At 41.5% G+C, this 18,189-nt stretch overlaps 1 protein-coding gene across 1 annotated transcript; it reads right to left on the reverse strand.

Annotated features, from left to right (window-relative positions):
• Positions 1-16,329: 16,329 nt before the first annotated feature.
• Positions 16,330-17,268, reverse strand: LOC146806159 (olfactory receptor 52K2-like). Its single transcript, XM_085620597.1, has one exon. The coding sequence runs from the start codon at positions 17,266-17,268 to the stop codon at positions 16,330-16,332; it is 939 nt and encodes a 312-aa protein (XP_085476723.1).
• Positions 17,269-18,189: the final 921 nt, after the last annotated feature.

Below are 18,189 nucleotides of genomic sequence, written 5' to 3' on the forward strand. Positions count from 1 at the left end.
CTTAATCCAATTATATGCGGGCCCTGTATGCTGGCCTGCTCGACACGGTCCATCAAGATTTTATGATCGACCGTGTCGAATGCGGCCGACAGATCCAAGGGCACCAAGGCCTGGGGAATGCCCTTGTCTGAGTTCGCTCTCAGAGTGTCCAATACTGCAAGGATCACGGACTCAGTAGAATGAGCGGGCCGAAAGCCAGCTTGGCGTGGCACTAGGTAATCTGTTCGTTCAACAAAATTGGAAAGACAACTGGCCACATGGGCCTCTAGGATCTTAGCCAACAAAGGGAGGAGAGAAATAGGACGATATTTCGAAAGATGCAGAGGGTCAGCCCCTGTTTTTTTCAATAAAGGGACTACAATAGCATTCTTGAAGGCTGTGGGAACCTTGCCCTGCACAAGAGACTCATTGAGAAAGGGAAGCACATAACGAGGTAGGTCGGAAAAGACAGCCCTCAGAACCTGAGGAGGACAGCAATTAAATTGGGTTTACTTTTGAATAAGTCTGTATTTCCCACCCGAAAGGAAGAGGTTCCACCCGGTGGGTACCCCAGCCCATGAGATGCTCCTGAACTCTGGCATGCACATGGGCCTGTGGTTTATAGAATGGAATAGAATTACTGCTCACAATAAAAAGTTAAGATTTCCTGTGCATGCTATGTTTGAAGTGAAAAAGATCTTGAATTTGAGGTATGTCATGTGTAGGATGAAGCCGTAGTCCAGATCTGCACAGTTCCAAGTCGTGAATCAGTGGACTACATGGAGAATGAGAAAGCACATATGAACATGCTTACGGACACATTGGTAAAGCTGTTAACCAATGGTTGGATATAATTATGTTTACAGAAGAAGACATGGTATCAAGAAGTGCAGAAAACAGTGGGGGCTTTTCTTGGAGTTACTGATGAATCAAACATAAAGAAAACAAAAGATGATAAAAATAAAAGCAAATATGAGAAACAGAATGAGATAGAAAAAATCACAGTGACTGAGTGAGAGGATGTGTTTATGGACAGATTGTAGAATGAAGTGAGACCACGCGTATAATGAGGCTCATGTGCAAGTTTTAGGAGGCTGGCTTAGTATATGGTGCTCACTTATGTAAGTGTAGCACCCTGCACTATTTCAGATAACCCTTATGGTGATTTTAGTGGTCTTAGACAACCTTAGAAAGCGTTCTAAGTGGTAGCTGTGGAGAGCAGCCTTCAGGCTTAGTCCAGAAGGAGTGTAAAGCAGCTTGTTTTACCAGTACTAATCATATAGTGTAGCTTAAGTGAAAAAGACCCACAGGGTGTAGTTACAAAAATATGCATTTATTATAAATACTCAATTTCACATTGGAATAACTCCTATCCAGAGATATAACCACAATGCACACAATACTTTAGTAATAGAACACTTAAGTAGGCTTGAGCGCCGACGAGGATGGTGGCCAGCTAATACTGCTCTGGGCTGTTATCGAGGACGCCAATAGATTTCACGATGGAGGAGCTTCGTGGGACATTTTAAATAAAAGATTTGCCGTCGGAACATCTACTGAATCCAGGGATATCTTCGTTTTTGCTGCGGTAAGCCCGCAATCACTTCAAACTCTGCTTTAAAGTATCACCGCGGTGAATGAAACGACCGCGACTACCATTTTGCACTCTCCGTGTCTTTCACTGCATATAGCGGTTACCAGCCTTTTGGAATGCCGCTTTCCTCAAATTACTTCAGTTTTTTGGCATACTTCACTATTTAAAGAGGTCTCTTTTCATCTCACGATATTGGGACCATTTTCGTCATTTTATCTGTTTTTAGTGTGTGGAGTGCTCCGTGAATGGACCGCATTTACCTTTCTCCAGTTTCCTCCTCAGAAAGATTTTCTCCTCAGATTATGCCAACATAAAAGGAATGTATATCTTCTGGAACGGCACCTTTTTATTTCCAGCATTTCTTCTTTTTTCTTTTTAGAAACCTGCTCTGTTCTGCAGTTTAATTTTTTCTGACTAACTCGTGACTGCCATCTTGTGGTTTCTCTCTAGAATCCAAATGCTGCTGTTATTTTTCTCCATACAAATACCAACTTTTCATGGAAATGTTTTATCTTTGGTATTTTGGAAGAAGGTGACTGCTATCTTGTGATTTTTTCTCACATTTACAGCTGCAATTTGTCCTCATATGTGTATCACTTCCTATGGACATGCTTTCTTTTTGATATATTGGAAGGGGGTCTCTCATTCTGTTTGCAGATTTCGTCCTAACAAATTTTATTATTGCGTCATTCCTTCCACCTTATGATCCATAATAACTCTTTCCTAATTTCTGGAAGTTTTCCTACAACTTGACTACTAATTCTTAAATAACATCTCTAATTCTACTGTGGTAGTTTTTGAAGTATTAACATTCTCCCATTGGGAGCTGCCAACGTTCTACTTTACAATTCTTACCTTCTTATTTCTCTCATGTCTACGGGCAGAAACAGAGGGGGACGCGGCAACATTTCACCCAATTTGTCTACCCCTCGTTCTAAATCCACCATGCTGCCTACCTCCAACCCCTTTTCTATTCTACAGGATGACAAGGAAGACTCCACGCAAATAAATATGCCACATCTCACCGAACCTTTGTCAACCTTATCTTCTCCCACACCCGCTTCTGAACCTCCTGCCGCCCAACACAACATTAAGATTACACCTAAACAAACTACTTCATCATCAACAGCCTCAACTAAGAGAGTCAAAACAAACCCTCCTACGCCTACTGTCTCTCCTCCACCTCTCTCAATAGACCTGCTTTTGGATGAAATGCGTGCCCTTAAGTCGCATATGACTGAAACGAATACTCGCTTACAAAGCTTGGAAGATAACTGGCTCTCACTTCAAACCAAACCTACTTCTGTGGAGAATCAAGTTGACTCATTGCAAGTCTCCTCACAACAAATCCCTCCTATGAAATCTGAAATCTTGCAACTTCAGAAACAGATTGAAAACCTGGAAAATTGCAGCAGGCGTAATAATCTGCTTATTTATTGCCTTTCCGAAGGTTTGGAAGGATCTCATCCTATTGCCTTCTTTCAATATTTTCTACCACAACTGCTTGATATTCCAGTTTCTCCTTCCTTGAACATACAAAGAGCTCACAGATTGGGGCATTCTCCCTCTGCCTCTTCATCTCAGCTTAAACCGAGAGGGGTCATACTCTATTTCTTGGAATATATTGACTTGCTGAAAGTCTTGCAGGCAGCCAAAATCAAGTGTCGCATCTCCTGGCAAAGTTCACAACTGTTTTTCTCACAGGACTATGCCAAACCCACTGCGGATAGAAGGAAAAGCTTTCTTGCAATGCAACCAGCACTACGGAATTAAAATGCCAAATTTGGTTTGATACATCCGTGCCTCTTAAAAGATCCAGCTTTACTTCAATGTTTTCTGGACAATTGTAGAGGAGAATACATGGATTTTGCAGGACCATCTTCTTCCTGAGAACTGTATCATTTTTTCCCCATATCAAGTTATAGTAATCTATTTAGTTTATGTTTTCCTAGTTCGTGATAATTGAATTAATTCTCTCCTTTTTTCCCATGTTTTTCATTTAAGGTGTTGTCTGCTTTCAGGTCTTACCATTGCTTTATTTCCCATTGTTTGCGCTATTTCACGTTTTTTCCTGAGATCGTTTCTCATCATTTTTTCTATGTTCTATTTGTAGTTATATATTTATTTAGTGTTTTCAATGTCTATGATAAATATACCAATGTTTTCCTTTTTCCCATATCCTCCCCCTTTTAGGCATTACCCCCCTCCAACCTGTATCCTCCATTGTGTTAATATTGTCTGGATTATTTTCCTCCTCAAGATCCCCCCCGGAAGTGTACAGTTTGGTTCGTCTCCTCATCCTGTTGCCTCAACACCCTCCACCCATGTTTGATTCTATGGTATGTTTTGATGTTTTTCTTTTATCACTGTACTCTATTCTCCTCTTCTATTCTTCCTTTTCTTTTTTCCTTGTTCCACTTTCCTATCTCCCTCCTTTGTTATTATCTCAACAACACTTTTCTTATATTCCAATTCAATCAGCTTCTCACTATCTTTTTCTTACCCTTTTGTTCTCTCCCATGAATTCTGTTTCTATCCTCCTATTTCTGATACTTCCCTCCTTTTTTCCAGTTTGTCCTAGTTCTGATTTTATTCACATTGTTTTCTCTAAAGTTAATTACTTATTTACTTATATAATTCTTTCTTCAAATGTTATTATATCCTATTTCACTAATATGCATTTATGGTTACTTTTTGACAAGGTTACTGGTCTTATCTTGTTTATTATCTTAACGATTTTTAGATGACATTAAATGTTGTTACGTGGAATGTCCGGGGTTTACATTCCCCGATTAAAAGGCAACATGTATAATCCCATCTATCTAAACTGAATGCCAATATAGCCATGATTAAAGAAACTCACCTCACTGAATCCGAATCCCTGAAGTTAAAAAGAGATTAGGTAGGAGAGGTTTTCTTTTCTCCAGGTGATGGCAAGCGTAATGGCGTTGCTACCCTTTGTCATAAGTCTCTTCATGCTAAACTTGTTTCCCAGGAGACTGATGACATAGGTCGCTGGTTACTTACAGATCTATTGATTGGGAAGACTCCCCTTACCCTATTTAATATATATATGCCCCGACCACAGGTGACTACCCATTTTTGTCCCACCTTGCAGGGAAATTAATACACCTCCCTCATGATAATTTGATCCTAGCTGGTGACTGTAACCAAATTGTTGATCCCTTTATTGACCGTAATTCCGCTTCCTCTTTTATACCCTCCAAACCTCATAAAGTAGTTTTACATTCCTTTCAGCATAGACACTTAATTGATGCCTGAAGATTGTACAATCCCTCTTTGAGGGAATATACTTTCTTCTCTCCAATGCACCATACACAATCACGCATTGATCACATTTTCATGTCTCATGTCCTTTCTCAGTCTCTAATTTCTTCTGACATTGGTTCCATTGTAATCTCTGATCATGCCCCAGTCTCCGTTTCCTTAGACATACTTCATAAGCCTTCTACTCCTCGACGCTGGCGCTTTAATAATTCATTACTACTCAATCCTGTCTTTACTTCTTCCTTTACTTCAATTTTTACTGAATATTTCTCTTTTAATGAATCAGACACCCTTCCCTTTTCTGTTGTTTGGGACACTTTCAAGGCAGCAGCACAAGAATTTATTATTAACTATGCCTCCAAGAAAAGCCATACGGCCCGGAAATCCGCCACAGATTTCTTTGCTAAAATAATATCCGTAGAACATACTTACTACATATCTAAATCAAAGGAATGTTTAGATGTCCTAATAGCTGCGATACTCAAATTTAGTAAAGTATCTACCGATAACGCTTCCTTGTATTTACTTAAGTCCAGTGCAAAATTCTATGGCGGTAACAACAAATCAGGCAAACTATTGGTAAAAAAAACAAATTCAATATCGACTCAATACTGGATGCTCAGCAGACACCCAAACTTAAAGATTCAGAAATTTTACAAGAATTTCATACGTTTTACAATTCTCTATATACTCCTGAGACTTATCCGACGGATAAATCCATCACAGACTACCTCTCCTCTATTACTAATACCCTGGATCGTAATTTAGACTTTCAATAGTTGGAATCGGATGTTTCAACGAAGGAGCTACACAATGCTTTGCGCGCTCTTAAGAAGGTAAAGCCCCAGGTCCTGATGGATTCACTGTCGAGTTCTTTTCTCATTTTTCCCAATTTCTACTTCCTAAATTACACAAACTCTTGACCTTTTTCTTACAAACTGGGACTGCTTCAGGTTCTTTTTTAGAAGCTCTCATTTGTCTTATCCCTAAAGAAAATAAAGACCTTCGTTTTTGGAAGAATTATAGACTAATCTCATTGGTTAACATCGATTACAAAATGTTCTCAAAATCCCTGGCCCTGTGTTTAGAATCCCTTCTTCCGTATCTTTTAGGTAAAGAACAATCAGGCTTTGTGAAAGGTAATTTTCTTACTGATAATACTCGCTTGTTCTTCGATATCCTTTCGAAATCCTCTCACTCATCTAACTCTTTAGCGCTATACCATTCGATGCAGAAAAAGCATTCAACAGAGTCTACTGGCCCTTCATTTTTTCATCTCTCAAATGGTTTGGCTTTGGTTCTAAAATTAACTCTTTGATATCTCTCTTATACTCAAATCCTAAAGCTGCTATATTTGTTAATGGCCTCACTTCTTCGTATTTCAACTTTGGCAGGGGTGTCCGACAGGGTTGTCCTTTATTCAATTTAGCTTTAGACCCATTTTTGTGTAAACTTCATCAGAACACAGATTTTCAGGGTTTCAACTATGGTGATTCACACGTTAAATTGGCAGCTTACGCTGAGGACATATTATTGTTCATGTCTAATCCCACTTCTTCTCTACCTGTTTTTCTATCTGAAACTCAATCCTATTCTTCCATATCTGGTTATAAATTAAACAATGATAAATGTGAAATCTTACCCCTAACAAAGTTCACCTTTAACCCCTTGTGTGCCCCGCCCTTTCCCCGCCCTGTGCCGGGCGTTGAATTAGCGGGTGGGGTTCATGACGAGATAGTCTCGTCATAGGCACAGCGCAACCGCGGCCCATGACGAGACCATCTCGTCATGGGCACTCAAGGGGTTAAAGAGGACTTTATAACTACCAACTTCACTTGGAACACTAAACATATAATATACTTAGGAATATATTTCTCTTCCTCTATTCACTCATCTGTTTCCATTAATTTGGACAAACACTGTTGAAAAATGTCCTCTCCTATTGATACCTATCTTGGTGGGGGAGGCTAGATACCATCAAGACGATGTTATCCCCAATTGTTTTATTTACTGTACTTAAAAAAGATCAATTCTTTGTTGTCTTCCTTTCTTTGGAGTAAGAAAAAAGCTCGAATGTCACTAGCAAAGCTCAGCCGCCCTAAAACAGAAGGTGGGGTTAACTTTCCCGACTTTCCTGCCTATCTTAAAGCTTTTAACCTTCGTCATTCATCTCATTGGCTTACCACCCCCTCTTCGGATCCCCCTCTCTGGGTATCACTTGAACAGTCATTTATTGTTCCTTTTTCCTTTTCAGAATACCTCTCTTTCACCGAGAAGCCTCAAAGATTATCTACACCCATTGTCAAGCTTACACACAAGTTATTGGACCCACTTTTATTAGATAATTCCCCTGATATCAATTCATTTCTTAAATCCCCGGTTTGGCACAATCATCGCATAATGATCAAAGACAAACCCATCTATTGGAAGTCATGGAGACAAAAAGGCCTCATTTGGGTTCATCAACTACTTCATAATGATAAACCTATACCTTTTCCCCTAGCTAAACTGACATTTAATTTCCCTTCTTTTTCTAATAAATATCTTTTAATACAGCATGCTTTAAGTATAGCAGTTCAGAAAACTGTCCCATCCTTAAGTCAACGATGCCTTCTTCCATGAACGCTCATACTTTTTTGAGTTCTAAACCCAAAGCCTCAGCAATTTATAACTATCTATGCAAGCCGATTCTCACTAGAGACAAAACCAAAGTGGAATTGGATTGGGAAAGAGACCGTCAAGTTGACTAGTCCGTTCAAGTTTGGAACCACATTTGGCTTAAAATAAAGAAACCTTCCAGAACAGCTAATACTACGCAGACACTCTTTTTCATATAAAATAGATTACTCCTTTCCCCTTCAATTTTACATCATGTTCATACAATAATGCTGATTTAAAACAGTTACTTTTTTCTGTCCTTGTGTTCAACACTTCTGGAAGAATGTCTGGAAACAAATTACCCGAATCTTTCATCAGATAGTTCCCTTTTAATTTGTCATTTTTTTGGGGGGGGGCTCTCTTTCCAAAGACTGGTCGAGCTGTTCTTTCCCTATGCAGGTTTTGGACTTACTTTTGGGAGTAACAGTCACTGGAAAAATGTATCTGACCTGTCCTTTCAGGCTTGGTGGTATGCCGTTTGTTATAATCACAGGTTAGATACTGTTTATGTATTCCCAATCTCCTTAGCTCCCAAACATTTGTTTTTATGGTCCCCAGTTACAAGTTTTATAGAACATCATGCCAAACTTTCCTCTGTACGCAAAATCCTGAATCAAGAGGTGTTGAAACCCCCTTGATATTCTCATTTGTTCTTGTCTTTAATACTGTTTATAGTATTACTTTCATTGTATTTTGTGCACTTTTTAGTACCTGACCAGAATTATATTATACTTGTATTTATCTTTTTATATTGTTATATGATCTTTTAGCTATGTATTTTTAGGATTTTCAGAAATGCATTTTTATTGTATTTTCTCCCTCCTTTGCCCTTACCGTTTTCTTTTTTTTTTTCTCAATAAACTTTACGGTTTTTTTTTCAAACTTAAAAAGAACACTTAAGTAGCATAAATATACAATGGTCTTCGGGGGGACCAAACCATATACTAATGAAGTGGAATGTGAACTACAACTTAAGTCGAGAATGGACCCAGAAGACATAGATGAGTTGGGGACCCAAAGAACCACCCAAGGTAAGTACCCAGGAACCCCACGGAGGCAATGTGCAGAGTGGGAACATGACCGCATGCTCAATACAAGTCAATGGGAAGGTTGCCGTTGCAGTTTTCAATAAGAAGGACCCTTCCCAGAGGACCCTGAAGAAACACCATAGAAGATGGAAGGATGGGAGTCACCCAACTTGTGGCTACCCTGGGATCCAGAATACCTACACCAGGGAAGCCGGGTGCATAGGTGCAAGGTGACATGGGAAACCGCCGTAGACCACAATGGAGGACTTCAGTGAAGATGCTGCAGGCAAAGAAAATGAAAGAGTCTGGTGGAACCCAAAGGTGGATTCAAGATGAGAGGTACCTGCAAGCAGGGGGGACAGAGTCTATGCCACTCAGAAGTGACCAGGAGGCACAGAAGACGAAGGCCCACCGATGTTGGAGATGCAGGAGAGTTGATGGTGAACTTGGTGCTGCAGCTGAGCGGACCAGGCAACACTGCGGAAGACCAGGAGCCATTCACGAGCTGTCCAAGTTGGATGTCAAGAGCCAGGGGGTCGGTGTCCATTGGGAGCACTAACAAGCCTTGGCAACGGCAACAAACATAGTAGACGAAAAAGGTGCAGTGTAAGGCATAACAAAGTCCAAGTGACTCACCACGTGCAGGGAAGTCAGAACAGGCCTGAGCAAGCAGGGGAGCCCACAGGAGCCAAAGAAGACCCTCAACAGGACCCCCAGGCCAGAGTCACCAGAGTCGCAAGAGGACCTTGAGCAGCTCACCAATGATGAGGGCCCACAATGCAGAGGATGCAGTGAGGATAAAGATCTTAGTTATAAGAGATGCTTGAGGCTGGAGCTTCTTGGAGCCTGAAGATCTCTGGAGAAAAGAGTCAACAAGCCTTAGCAACGGCAAGTTGATGTGGTGCATATGGGTACTGCTACAGCGGTTCTGCCATGGGATGCTAGCTTCAAACTTGCTGTGAAGCCAGTGCATGCCTTGAGGGAATTGCAAAATTACTACCTATGTTGCTGAACCTTTCAGAGTACATGGGAGCTCAGGGACAGCAGACCAGTCAGCTTCGTTGTGGTGCCTACAGATGCACGGGAGTTACTCCGTCACTCAAAGGATGATTCCTTCAGGTGTCTTGGATGTCCAAGAACCTGTATGGAGCACAGGCACAGAAAACGTAGAAGACTGGCAGGAAGATGAGACCAGGAGCAGCAGGAGTCTTCCCAGTTGCAGTCGCGGTTCCCAAAGCGAAGTCCAATGAAGGCCAAAATGCCCAACGGTTGAAGATGAAGTGGTTTTGGATCTGAATCTTGTCCCACGATGAATCTAAGGAACCACCCACAGGTAAGCCCTTAAGTACCCTTAGGAACTTAATGTGATTTAACAGTTAAAACAATTCAAGGATTGTTAGAAATGTGGCCATGACAAAATATCCACAAAATAAATTGCCCAGTAGGTAATGTGAGTAACAGGAACTAGAAAACCACCATGTTTTCCGAGCACTCGATCAGCTCACGAATACAGGTCATGACAATGAGGAACTGGTTATGCTCACACCATTGGGAGCTGCGGCTACTACCTCCCGATGTCAAACTTCGCCCGCAGCATTACTTTTAAAGTAAGTCAATAAATCTGAGTGCTTTGCACAGAGAAGTACTGAGTGAAGTGCTTGTTAAAAACAACGTTAATATTTTGCCCGGTTCCGTCTTTTTATCTATTTCTCCAATGTATTAGCAAAGGTCAGTTACTGATGAAAACAGAAAATTAAAACCATCTGCAACACCAATGCGAAGCTTTGTGGTACTCGTGGTGAGCCTGATTCACATACAACTGATTCCACATATAAAAAAAAATTCTTTCATATGACATCACTGAGCACTATTCACTAAGGGAAAGGTGAATCCTAAAACTGACAAGAGAGTCAGTGCATGCATTCATTGTGCCTTATGTAGAACTTTCACAAATGTTTGTGAGAGCAGTGAACTTTATGAAATAAAGGGCACAGCACTAGGAAATATAGGAAGCCTTAAATTTGGGCACCTGCATGTATTCACCATCTCTACTCATGCATGTAAAGATATGTGCAAACACTTTTGTGAGTCAGTGAAAACTGGACTCCATATAATGCATGGGACTCTATATAGGAAATATAAAAGTCATTGTACCAGAGACATGTCTGTCACAGATGTAATTGAAAACAGCTTTTAAAAATGGACCATTATCCATTTTTTTTCTCTCACTTTCTATATTGTTGTCCAGACTGAATGTTGCGCCCTGATCATGACCTCGCTATAAAAGCTCATAATTCAGGGGAAGAAGATTGAGAACCTTATCTATATATAAAGCAAGCAAATCATGTATGGATATTCAATAGTTACACAAGTGACTGAAAAAGAAATAATTGGTCAGGTTGAAACAGAGAAGGAACCATTAAGATGCACCTTTATCCCCAGAGGGGAAAACATTAAGTTTAGTGAGTTAAAAACTATTTGGACATTGCACATTCTCATGAACCTTACAAGATTTTGGATTTTGTCATAAAAGTTTTTTTGATTTGTTATGTGAAAAAGGTGTTTGATTTATCACAATTGTTTTTTCTTTGTACTCAAGGCTGCTAGGCCTTTTACCCCCCTGTGCTAAGACTTTTTTTGGCTATTTGGGGTAGTTTGTACTTAGGACCCTGTAACTTTCAGACCACATGAGGTATCCACAAATTTGCGTCCTTTTTTTCCAACATCATGGGGATTTTAAAGGTCCCCAGGACTTGTGGAGTCTTCTGGAGGGGACCCAGAAATTAGCCAAAATACAGCAACATTTTGTTTTTTGGGGGAAATATGGGGAAAAAGGGCTACAGATGAAAGCATCTGTTTTTTTCCCTGCAAATGGTATCAAAAAAGGGGTTGTGGTGGTAAAGTCACCATCTTCCCAGCATTCAGGGACAAGCCGACTTTCATCAGAAAACCAAAATGATTGACACAATTTTGCCATTTTTCTGGGACATAGCCTATTTTTGCTATTTTTTGTGCTTTCAACCTCTTTCCAGTTATCGGTAGAAATGGGTATGAAAGCAATAATGGATCCTGAAAAGCTATACATTTTAGAAAAGTAGACATCATTTTGAATTCATCAAGGGGTCATTTGTGTAGATCCTCCAAGGTTTCTTTATAGAAACTAACCATTGAATATGGGAAAAATTGAAAATTAGTTAAAAAAAACAGCCATTTTTGTTAACGTTTTCACCTGTAACTTCTTCTAATTATGACAGCTGTTTGAAAGCAATATACCATTACATCTTCTGGACCTTTCCGGTTGTGGGGATGTATAGGACTTGTAGGTTCACCAAGAACCCGACGAACCCAGAGCCAATAACTGAGCAGCATCTTGCGATGGTGTTTTATTTATGTACCGGGTATATAGCAATTCGTTTGGGAAAATATATACATGGAAATATCGGTAGGAAAGACACCTATGTATTTCTAAAATTGTAACAAAATATAGAGTTTAGAAACAGTAGATATTTGCACATTTCCCAAATTGTGAGTACCCATACTAGCATGAGAATTATAGGTCATTTTTCAAAATGGCTTATTTTTTACACATTGTCTTTCATTTGGAAGGCAGAAATGCATCGAAAGTCAATAGGTAATAACAGTTGCTCTACAATTCTGTGTTACCCTAAGTGTCCCGATAAAAATGGTATTTTCCTCATATTTCTATGGTGGAAAGTTCTGGAATCTTCGTGGATCCACAAAATTCCACACACCCTGCATTCCCCAAAATCTTCTGAGAAAAATGGTACCTCACTTGTGTGGGTAGGCCTAGTGCCCGCAACAGCAAATGGCCCAAAACGCAACGTGGATACAAAACATTTTCATGGTGAAAACGGACCCTTTTTTTACAAAGTGCCTAGCTGTAGATTTTGAACCCTAGCTCTGCCGGCACCTAGGGAAACCTAGAAAACCTATACATTTTTGAAAATTAGACACCAGGCGAATTCCAGGGAGGTATGGATTGCGTGAGTCCCCCAAAGTTTTCTTACCCAGAATCCCCTGCAAACCTAAAATTTAGCTGAAAAAAATCACTTTTTCCACACATTTTTGTGTGGGAAAGTTGTGGCATCACCGGGCTGACACAAATTTCCTACCAACCAGCATTCCCTCAGGTGTCCCGATAACAATGGTGCCTCCCTCGTGTGGGAGGCCCAAGTGCCCGAACGTATTGAGGCGACATCAAAATTGCCTATAACAAAACAATCTGGTTTTGCAAGGGGGTTCACCTGGGTGTTTGGCCCCGTGCTCGGCGGCCAGCTAGAGAAACCTATCAAACCAACACATTTCTGAAAACTAAACACCCTGGGGATTCCAGGGAGGTATGGCTTACGTGGATCACCAATTTGTTCTTACCCATAATCCCCTGCAAACTTCAAATTTAGATGAAAAAATCACTTTTTGTGTGTGGGAAAGTTGTGGCAACACAGGGCTGACACTAATTTCCTACCACCCAGCATTCCTCCAGGTCTCCCGATAAAAATGGTGCCTTACTCATGCAGGAGGCCCAAGTACTCACGACAGGCAAGGGCCCAAAACGTATTGAGGCGACATCAAAGTTGCCTATCACAAAATGACCTGGTGTTGCAAGGGGGGGTCACCTGGGTTTTTGGCCCCGTGCTCAGGGGCCTGCTAGGGAAACCTACCAAATACATTATTTCTGAAAACTAGACACCCGGATGATTCCAGAGAGGTATGGCTTGCATGGATCCCCCAACATTTTCTTACCCAGAATCCCCTGCAAACCTCAAATTTAGCTGAAAAAATCACTCTTTCCACATATTTTTGTGTGGGAAAGTTGTGGCATCACCGGGCTGCACAAATTTACTACCACCCAGCATTCCCCCAGGTCTCCCAATAAAAATGGTGCCTCACTCGTGTGGGAGGCCCAAAAAAACTTATTGAGGCGAGATCAAAGTTGCATATCACAAAACAACTTGGTTTTGCAAGGGGGGGTAACCTGGATTTTTGGCCCCGTGCTCGGCGGCCAGCCAGGGAAACCTACCAAACCCATACATTTTTGAAAACTATACACCTGGGGGATTCCAGGGAGGTATGGCTTGCGTGGATCCCCCAAAGTTTTCTTACCTAGAATCCTCTGCAAACCTCAAATTTAGCTGAAAAAAATCACTTTTTTCACACAATTTTGTGTGGCAAAGTCATCACCGGGCTGACAAAAATTTCCTACCACCCAGCGTTCCCCCAGGTCTCCCAATACAAATGGTGCCTCACTCATGTCAGAGGCCCAAGTACCCGCAACAGGCAACATCCACGCAAGCAATATCTCCCTGGTGTCTAGTTTTCAGAAATGTGTGGGTTTGGTAGGTTTCCTTGGGTGCTAGATGCGCTAGGACCAGAAATCCAGAAGTAGGCTCATTCTGCAAAAAAGTCTGTGCCTAGTGGGCATTCTGCCGCCCTGTGGAGGGGGAAATCAGGGGCTATTGTCCCGATATGCCCCCAAGAGGGGCAGAAAGACTGGCTATTTTGTTTGGGTGTGTGGGGACATTGGTATGCCCATTCTCGGCAGCCCCCACCCCTACATATAAAAAAAGTCAAAGATGCACAATTGGCATGGTGAACAAAAGAATGATGGATTTAACCCAGATCTCTTGACTGGGGGTGAATGTTTTGATTTGTTCTGCATTCTGTCCATCAATTGTGTGTCTTTTGCTTTATAAAAAAAGCAGCATAATCACTGCCGCCTCATGGGCTCTATGTCCCCCCGGGCAGCAGATCAGGGGCTACTGCCCCTATCTGCCTCCTGAAGGGCGGGCAGAAAGGCTGTAGCATTTTTTCTTTTGGGTGGGGGTATTTGAATGCCCATTCTGGGCAGCCCCCACCCCTACGTATATATATAAAAATATCCCTGAGGCCTAGTGGGCTTTCTTCCCTCCCGGGGGGGAAGCTCAGGGGCTATTGCCTCCATCTGCCTCCTGGGGAGGAAAGAAAGTCCTATTCTTACTTTGGTGGGTATGGCGGGGACTTTGACATGCCCATTCTGGGCAGCCCCCACCCCTGGTGCATAAAAAAAATCCCCGGCTTCTAGGGTGCTTTCGGCCCCCGGGGGTGGCAGATTGGGGGCTACTGCCCTCATCTGACCCCCAGGGGGGAAAGAAAGGCTGTAATTATTTTATTTTGGGTGGGGGTATTTGCATGCCTATTCTAGGCAGCCCCCACCCCTAAGTATATATAAAAAAAAATCCCTGGGGCCTAGTGGCCTTTCTGCCCCACCCCGGGGGGGCAGATCAGGGTCTATTGCCCCCATCTGCCTCCTGGGGGGGCAGAAAGTCTTATTCTTACTTTGGGTGGGGGTAGGGTGGGGGCTTTGCCATGCCCATTCTTGGCAGCCCCCAAACCTTGCATATAAAAAAATCCCTGGCGTCTAGGGGGCAGAATGACTGGAATTTTGTGAGGGGGCATTGGCATTCTCATCTTTGGCAGCCCCCACCCCTAAATTAATCGTAAAAAAACAAACTTTTGTCTAGTGGGCTTTCTGCCTCCCTGGGGGGCAGATTGGGGGCTACTGACATTATTTGTGGCACCAAAGATGTGCCTCTGTCAATATTTTGTAATGTACTTCAATGCTTTTGTTGGAAAATGGATTATTCATACATTTTAGGTCATGTCATGTTTTTACGCTGTTCAAAGACCAATGGTCTAAATAAACTTTACTTTTTGACTTTGATTATTAATAGTGCTAAATATATATCTACCACTGGCAATAAGCCCAGTAACACAGTCTAAGGCTCAGAATAGGTCTCGGAAAATTATTCCCATGCTCAACCCTTGGTAGATTGGCAGTGAGCAGGCAGGCTTAACTTTAGAGAAAAGTTTGTAAAGCATTTAAAATCACTAATTCAGTAAAGAATTAAGACACAACACACAATAAAAATCCAACACTAATTTATAAAAATAGGAAATATTTGTATCTTTAAAGTGACACTACAACAGAAACAAATCCAATGTAAGAAACTGGAGATATGAATTTTCAAAGATTTAGCACTATATAGCAAATAGAAACCTAGAGTGCCTATTGGGACATCTGGTCATGCTAGACCGAGACAATGTCAAAGTTTCAGCCTGACCACGATGGAGCCCTGCGTGGCTACCACTCGTGTTAGGTCTTGGTCAAAGTATTAACTTTGTGACTTAAAAACTTTCCTGGAACTTTGTTTCAAAGATTCACTTGAGGCTTTCCACAAGTCCAGGATCGATGAGGGTTCACCAGCTTTCCTTTCGAAGATATCCTGGTCAAACTATGGAAGTCAGACCTCCAGTGCTTTCCAGCGGGATGAACCAAGGATCCAGGCTAGCATGAGGTAGAAGGTTGATGGCTTAATCTTGCGGTTGAGCCAGTCAAAACTTTTACCTTTCGCCTATTAAAGAAGATAAGTGGCTGATCAAGGCCCTCTTGACTTAACTGTGACAACACTGCCCCAATCCCTTGTTCTTTGGCCCACTGCTCTGTCTTTCAGCAGGAGTTTGGCATATCATTTTCCTTCAAAGTCCGGAAGGGTTATAATCAATAAAATGTTTTGGCGTGGGAAGGGGTTGATATCCTTTTCTGTTGATTGGGACCAATAGCGAGTCCCTCAAGCTTTTGGAAATGCCATTTGCGTACACTAATGTGGGCTAAAGAGTCTTGCTTGGAACTACAGAGAATGAACAATATTAAGCATTTTTCATATTAATCTAGTGATTTTTGCCTGGAAGGGTTGGGTCCAATCCAAAATGCCCTGTGTGTTTTCATAGTCTACAAAACTGTTTCACAATGCTATCACGGATCTGCTTTGTTTTCACTCCATACACTATAGGGTTTACCATAGTAGGTGCCATGTGATGGCTGGTCACCAGCAAGATGTGAATCCAAAGAGGCACATTCTTGCCAAACCCGTGTATTAGAGTGGAAAGAATACCTGGAATGTAAAACACTAAGATGGCGCAGATGTGGCATCCACATGTGTTAATTGCTTTGAATCGGTCATCTTTGGATGACAGGAGGAAGACAGCACGGAGTATGAGAAGGTAAGTTATTAAAATTAATATCACATCCACCACAACAATCAGCAGAGCCACAATCATGCCATAGAGGTTATTAAGGGTTATGTCATCACAGGCAAGCTTGGCCACAGTCATGTGCTCACAGAACGAGTGATGAATGACATTTGAGTTGCAGTAGGACAGCCTTTTAAGGAGGTAGGTGAGTGGAGTTGTAGCAAGCACACATCTAATAAAAGAGGCAAAACCTATTTTGATGACAACTGAGTTGGTAAAAATTGCATTATAACTCAAGGGATTGCAGATGGCAACATAGCGGTCAAAGGACATGGCCAACAGGATTGTGGATTCCAAGGCAGCGAACGTGTGGATGAAGAGCATCTGGGTGATGCAGGCTTCAAAATAGATCTCTGTGAACTCAAACCAAAGGATGAACAGCATTTTTGGCATGATGGTACTGCATAGCACAAAATCAACCAGTGATAACATGCCAAGGAAAAAGTACATAGGTTGGTGGAGAGTAGGCTCAAGCTTGATGAAAAACAGCAGTGTGCCATTCCCGAGCAGTGCAGTGATGTACATGATGCAGAAAGGAAGAGCGATCCAGGTGTAGTAGGCTTCGAGCCCAGGAATGCCCCTCAGGATGAAGAATGAGGGTTGGATGCTGCTGGTGTTGTCTGCTGCCATGGCACTTGTAAGATGTCCAAGGTCAGTCTGAGAAAATGATTATTCCTTTTTTGAAAGAAAACAATGAAACATAAGAGTTAAGAAGAGAAATATCCAGATCTACCACTGAATTTTCTTAGTACTGCATGAAGACTATAGCCTTCCACTAGAGTATACACACAATCATATATTCATGGTTGGATGAAGGTAAGAAAGTTAGTACATCTCAAATGACTTAGGTGTTTAGTTTAGTCAAACAATACTGTGCTCACATTTGATTTGATCTTAGTGAGGGTTCACATCTCAGACCCAGTAACCAGGAGTGCCAGCCATGGAATACTTTTTAGGCAATACTCATGCCTTCAGTACTTGAGAGGTAAAATGATCAAGGTCTAAGGAGTCCTTTACTGTAGCATTTAACATTCACTATTCTTCCATGAACACTAATTTTGGTTTCTCGGGGCCCTGTTCAAAGATACTCTTATGGATGCTGCCGATTGACTTGAAATCAACCCTTAGCCAATGCATACACATCTAACAGTGGATTCGTGATTGCAACCTTATAAACCACATGCCGCTCTAATGGTAGTAGATTGAGTTTTCAGGAGCTTGTGTAGTTCTTCTTTACATTTGTCAAGTAGAGAGAGCTGTCATAGTGTAATCTATCATTGGCTAATGATACCACCCTTATGGATCTCATGCTGAGTGGATGGAAACATGAGAACCTGTACACACATGAAAAGACATTCTAAGCAACATAGCTTCTGCTTACTCATTGACATCACAGAATATGGTCATCACATTTTTTTTACATCTTTCTTTTAGGGGTTAATGTCTTTACTTCAGAACGGTGGTGGGAATTCCCTAAAGAGACCTGTTTTTTATCTGATCCCTTATTCTTAAAACATTACCTCCCTCGTAGCACCTTTCTAGTTTAGCCAC

Source organism: Triturus cristatus, chromosome 8, assembly GCF_964204655.1.
Source record: "Triturus cristatus chromosome 8, aTriCri1.1, whole genome shotgun sequence".
Lineage (NCBI taxonomy): Eukaryota > Metazoa > Chordata > Amphibia > Caudata > Salamandridae > Triturus > Triturus cristatus.

Bases quoted from the DNA above. Each gene is read 5' to 3' on its own strand.
- LOC146806159 (XM_085620597.1), bottom strand. From the start codon at position 17,268: ATGGCAGCAGACAACACCAGCAGCATCCAACCCTCATTCTTCATCCTG.